At 43.9% G+C, this 6,025-nt stretch overlaps 3 protein-coding genes across 3 annotated transcripts in view; all 3 read left to right on the top strand.

Moving 5' to 3' along the window:
• Positions 1–466, top strand: part of H257_05636 (hypothetical protein) — a gene marked incomplete at both ends in the record, with an annotated part of 3,641 nt that extends 3,175 nt beyond the window's left edge. Inside the window, one exon of the mRNA XM_009830567.1 lies at positions 460–466. Within this exon, the coding sequence (XP_009828869.1) occupies positions 460–466 (7 nt within the window). The remainder of the gene's footprint in view (positions 1–459) is intronic.
• An 836-nt stretch (positions 467–1,302) lies between these two features.
• Positions 1,303–1,980, top strand: H257_05635 (hypothetical protein; the record flags this gene model as incomplete). The annotated part of the gene is made up of 1 exon (XM_009830566.1): positions 1,303–1,980. One exon carries the CDS (start codon positions 1,303–1,305, stop codon positions 1,978–1,980), a length of 678 nt encoding a protein of 225 aa, XP_009828868.1.
• A 3,489-nt stretch (positions 1,981–5,469) lies between these two features.
• The window catches only part of H257_05634 (hypothetical protein), a gene marked incomplete at both ends in the record, with an annotated part of 7,694 nt that continues 7,138 nt past the window's right edge, over positions 5,470–6,025 (top strand). The window contains one exon of the mRNA XM_009830565.1: positions 5,470–6,009. Within this exon, the coding sequence (XP_009828867.1) occupies positions 5,470–6,009 (540 nt within the window). The remainder of the gene's footprint in view (positions 6,010–6,025) is intronic.

Raw genomic sequence — 6,025 nt, 5'->3', positions numbered from 1 at the left:
CTCTGCATGACTGCTTGGCCACGGGAGTTAATAAAACGAAGTAGTTTTAGTAAAACAACGCAAGTTTTAGATCAGCCAATGACAGAACGGTGGGGAAGCTTACTTTTACGTCGAGTGCAACTTCAGTTTAGGTTAAACTTTGGATGATTTTAGGAGCTAAAACAACGGGCAAAATATGTGAAAAGCACAATAAAATACCGTTAACGTTAGGTTAAATATCTATTTCTGAGGTATTTTTGGTGGTATTTTTGGTAGTCTCAGATTGAATAAAAAATTGGTCTGAGTAGGCCTTCTGAGGTATTTTTGGTAGTCTTTATTCATCACCAAATTTGAATCTGAGACGTAGAAATTCTTCACCACATTAATAGAGAGTAATTGTCGATTCTGCCTCTCAATTTGCTGAAATTTTGAGTAATGAATACGAAATAGAAGTCAGAAAATTTTATGAAAAGTTGGTAGTTTATAGATGACGTGCACCATACTAGTAGCAATGTTATACTTACTGTTAACGTAAACAATTAATTTACTTCGGGCCCGTTTGGCAACCTGAAATATTACAATATTCTGGCCAAAAACGCCATTTTGGGGCCGAACTCAAAAAATCTAATAATAATTGAAACATGTCTTGCTTGAAGAGTTTTAACGCGAATCCAATAATAATTCAACGTGGGATTTACTCGTTGAAGAGGTCCAAAACGCCATATTACAAAATGGACCTTTTACCTCCATTTTGAAAATGGTATTTTTGGTTTATCCCATTTTGCCAGAAAGTGGAATATTATTTTTGAAGAGTTACCAGTTGGGCCCTTACGTAGTACTGAAGTATTAAGGTATATATTAACAATCCATAGGACTGGGAAACAAATAGTTTCGTCTGAGTTTCGTAATCCAACCAATCTAATTCGAAGTATCTTACTAATTGTATGCGACCGAACAATAGATTGAATTGGTTGGGGTTACGAAAATTCTACGAAACCCATTACCCGGCCGACACTTCGGGCTTCTCACGTGGTTCACGACATCCAGCGCATCACCGCTTCATGATTGAATCTAGTTCGCGCTCCTGGGATACACGGCTAAGGTGGCCTCACTCGGCAACTTGCCAACGAGATCTGAATGCCCGACATGAACAATTGGTCTGAATGTCCGACATGAAGAATGTAAAATATGCTGGCATATATGTTTGTAATGAGCTTGTATGCGTTGAGGAGCCTAGGCTTCTTGAACTCCCTTGTTATAGGAAGTAGACGACCCAACAAAACGAATGATGGTAAATATTCGCGGCGACTGTATGTGGCCGTGATGGGCCAGTTGACGTGGGCCGCGCATCCGATGGATCAAGAGCTGACCAGCAACTTCCGCCGCGACGTGATTGCCATGCTGGCCGCGGCCAACGACATGGCCGTGGCGGCGCAAGCCTCGGCGCGCTTCCACACTGCAGTTGCCGCCCCGGCGTCGCTCTCGGCCGACTTGCGCTCGATCGTGTACAGCATCCACGTGCGCACAACGTCCGAGCCCGACGCTGCGTTTGAGCACCCTCCCCCGGTGTTTGAAACCAGCGTCTTTATCCAGGAAAAGCTGCATGTGCTGGGCGCAGCTGGGCCGGTTTCCGTCTGTGGAGCTCAAGACGTGCGCGTTGGAGTGGGCCGCGTGGCGGGAGGTATCCGCAGCCAGGACAACCACAGCGTGTTTGGCAGAGTCGCCGCCGACGGGTCGACTGTCACATGGGAGTATGTGCAGGCCAAGTGGGACGCTTTGAGCGCACAATACTCGCAGATCGTCGTGTGGTGCATCCTGTGTGTGTCCATCGCCAACTGCCAGTTGGAACAAGCCGCCGCAGCGGTCGAAGCATTCTTGGTCGGCCACCCCCAAGGCGCCTTTGCCCCCCCGCTGGCGTTGTTCCTTGAAAATATCCGCACAGTGGCTACCATGTACGCCCTCGATGTGACACCGCTGGCGGCGTGGATCCAAACGCTGTGATAACAAGGATGTAGTTGTGGTCCAGTGTGAAAGACTACTCGGAGGGAGTAGTACTCGTAGTGCTGCGATGTAGACACCATGTTGCGTTGCGGTAAATAACGAGTTTTGGGGTTAGTACAGAGTAGTCGACCAATGGACGTATAAGGAGGATGTTCATTTATTTCAAGGTGGAATGAATGTGGAGCTGGTTCGTACATACTAGGTAGTACACACTGCGCAGTTAGTTTGCGGATGGGGACGATGGCTAGCATCCCCCCGTGCTGTTTGGGTCAAACTATGGTGCAAGTCATCTACTTGAAGTAAAGACTAACTTACAGATTGTGAATAATCCGGATACAATGAAAACGTTCGTACGGATAAGTGCTGTATACAAAGACCAAGATATACTTGATACTCCTTTTTCAGCCAAAATATACCTGGTTCCATATATCTCTGTACAAAAAGGCCGGTTGGTTTAAATGGTTTAAATTTAAATTCTATTAATCGATCAATTTTTCACCAATCGAAAATCTGAACCGTAACTTCTGTTGGGCTTGTCCAGTTCTATCGTTATTACGGTATATTTTCCTAAATAATATCAATACAAAGTTGGAATAGCTGTCGAAAGCCAAGGCATTTATTTGTAGTCTTTAGGTTGCACCATAAGCTTAGTATTAACTGTAAGATATGTTAGTTGCAACTGGCAATGGCATTACGTTAGCAATTTCTGTTACTTCGAAATATTTCATAGAATACTCCAAGTAAGGTAACGCATCGAAATCGCGAACACTTTTTGCGTCATGTCAAGTCTAATTTTTGACGCAACATATCTCTGGAAATCCGTGGAATTTCGAAAATCTAAAGGCATGGTAGGAAAATATAATTCGAGTACTATTTTATACTTGAAGTAGTTCCTATGAGATCATAAAACAACTGAATGTGTGGTTTATAGTGGATTATTGCGATCAGTCATAAAAGTCGGCATGACGGGTTGTGATTTTCTAAATCGCGAACAGCGCGTATATCTTGATATTTGTATTGAGGAATAAAAATATGTACAATTTATGTTTATTTTATTGCTGTTCGCGATTTCGATGCTTTACCTTAATCATATTAAATCAAGTCCTGGAGGGTTTTTCGTAAGAGTTTCGTAACTACCCAATAATCAGACAATACTATTACACCCAATTTCGGTTAATTTGAGGACCTCACCATACTTTTTCGCGAAATGAACAAGCAATTCCACTTCGTTCGTTGTATATTCGTTTTATTTCGCCTGTAACCAAGAAGGTTGCAGTATATTTCAAGCGACGTTCCTTAGGGGCTGGTCTGCGAACATTCCCGTCCACGCTTTTTGAAGTATCAACGCAAATACGACTCCTGATTGGCTAAAACGTGAATTTTTCCGGATAACACAACCTCAAAAGCAGGGACGCCTGAGTTGAAGCAGGGATGATTCATGTGGCACTGTGTATGCGCTCAATTCAGCGAGTATATTATACTACGTAGTAATATATTTCGGGTGCAATCCATATATTTCGAGCGAAAATAGAAAGGAATCACTTCAACCGAAGATCTCGCGGGCTTTCGCTCATCCTTCAAAACGACGGAAGATGGAACAAGCCTCTCTCGCAGCGCTTGCCATACCAGTACGCTCCCCCACATACCCTGTGTTCCGAGTTGACGTGTTCATAGCCACGCCGCCGTGGCAAGTACAAAAAGACATCAGAGTCTGCCAAGCGTCGCAATGTCGGCATGTACGATATGAATGGCGATTGGGCTGCAGTTGCAGAAGCGAAGGGAGTCAAGCCATCAACTGCTCGAGGTTGTACCTGGAATCACTCACTCCAAAACAGCTAGCTAGGTAACAATCACAGTGACTTCTATACTCATACATTTTAGGTGGCTACAAACCCCGCCTCCTCTCTCAGGAGAATGTCGATATGATCTGCGTAACATGGTGTCTGACGATGTGATCCGCCGAAGCTTTGAAAAGGCAATCATAGAATTCCTAGGTTATACGCTTATTGTTTGTCTACGGTAGTAATCGAAGTTCTTGGATTGTCTTCCTTCTACTCTTAATGACCTCTTTATTTCATTGCGATATTGCCGGTGCTGAACAAATTTCACTGTACGTACGATGTGGAATTTTATCACCTCCAGAAGTGATTAAATCTATTCGAAATAGGCTGCGATTGGCTAGAATAGTTGTCGAACTTCGTAGTTATGTGACCAATTAGACAACTTCATTCCGCCTGAACTCGAAGCGTTGCATTCCCTCTTTCCCAGTACTGTATCTTTGGGCGGCCTGTTAGACTTTTTGAGCGATCATAAAAGGCTTTTCATAAAAGGCTTTTGACTCAGTTAACCAAATTCAACGCAAATACTCCTATTTCAAGGGAACAACTTAGACCCACCAAATAGGCTGCGTTGCAACGTCCTACCCCATCTATCCGTCGAGGAGATAGAGGGCACGTGAAAATATTCCATGCGCTCCTGATGTTCAATGATGCGATAATATAATCTCGACCTTCCTTGACCTCGTTTTACAAATGTCACATGAAATTGTAATAAAATTATGCAGTGAAAACGTAATTTTTCGTCGTATAAAAACGATGTTGCTCGTCACAGTCGTGACAGGGTACGTTCGCTCTTTTTTTGTACTAGAAGCATATGTTTGTTCCTAGCAGTGTGACGTGCCAACACGGGTTCCAGTGTGCAACTCCAGCAATGAAATTGCGTCTTGGATCATTTCTTCAACTTATACATATAGTATGAATCGCATGAGTAGTTTAGGAGTGCAATGATGTACTGGTATAAGGTCATTGATGTTGAAATCACAAGCGGGTTGAGCTGAAGCAACGTTACTGTAACGTTAAGAACGCTGTGTTCCACCAAAAGCAGCATGTGTAATGCATATACAGTGTAGATTGAACCCAGTAACAGTAAAGTCGTGATTTCATTGCGACTATTTGTGTATTTTGAACCATTGAGACCATTTTAAGCTTCAATAAAGTAAGACTGACATATAGCTCATTTGGATGAACTATTTCGATCGTATGTATGCATTCACAGTCAACAGTTCCCTCACAAAACAAGTGATATTGCGGTTTCCACACCTACTTCGATCATCCAATCAACAAGCGACTACTGCATTGCGTCGCATAATGTACCGACTCCTGAATGTTAAAGTTCTATGATTGGCTATAATATATAAAACATATTTATATTTAAGCATCCAGTGAATTCTTATAACCAAACTTGATGAGGATTGCAGGAGGCATGGCTGATTAAAATCTGAGGCATTCTAGATTAATAATAGCCGTGCAATTCAATTCTAAATAATTTGATCATGTCACGGCTTTTCGTATAATAATACTCCGTATTATGATGTTTTTCGATGATGATGAACAAACCCCCCAAATTTCAGCCAAATAGACAAAAATCGGTGCCGCCCAAACATAAAGCATAGGTATAGTAGCCGCAATATTAGGGAGATTTCGCAAAGTAATGTTCTGGAAGAATCCGTCCGCTCTGACCCAAGTGCTGATCGTGGCCATGGTGTGCTTCACGTGTCCTGGTCTGTTCAATACACTGACCAACATTGCCGCCGGTGTGGCCGACGAAACCATCAATTATAACGCGACGGCGTTGCTGTACGCTTGCTTTGCGCTGTTCGGTCTGTTTGCCGGCGGTGCTGTGAACGTGATCGGGCCCAAGTACACGCTGTTCATCGGCACGTTTGGTTACATCATGTACGCTGCGTCTTTGCTGGTGATGGACAAGAATTACGACACCGTGGCCAAGGTTTACAGCAGCGGCGCCACGGCGTTCTTCTATGCGTCGAACGCGGTGATCGGTATCTCTGCGGGTTTCTTGTGGACGGCGCAAGGCCAGATGTGCATGGCGTACCCCACGTCCGAGACCAAGGGCACGTACTTTGCGTACTTTTGGGTCATCTTGAGCTTGGGGTGGTCTCTCGGGGGCTTCTTGTCGTTCGTGACCATCTACGACAATATGAGCGAGGCCGCCACAACGTCAACGTACGTGGTGTTTTTGATCTTGA

The sequence above is a fragment of the Aphanomyces astaci genome, assembly GCF_000520075.1.
Source record: "Aphanomyces astaci strain APO3 unplaced genomic scaffold supercont1.10, whole genome shotgun sequence".
Lineage (NCBI taxonomy): Eukaryota > Oomycota > Saprolegniomycetes > Saprolegniales > Verrucalvaceae > Aphanomyces > Aphanomyces astaci.
This window is presented reverse-complemented; position numbering and strand designations above follow the sequence as displayed.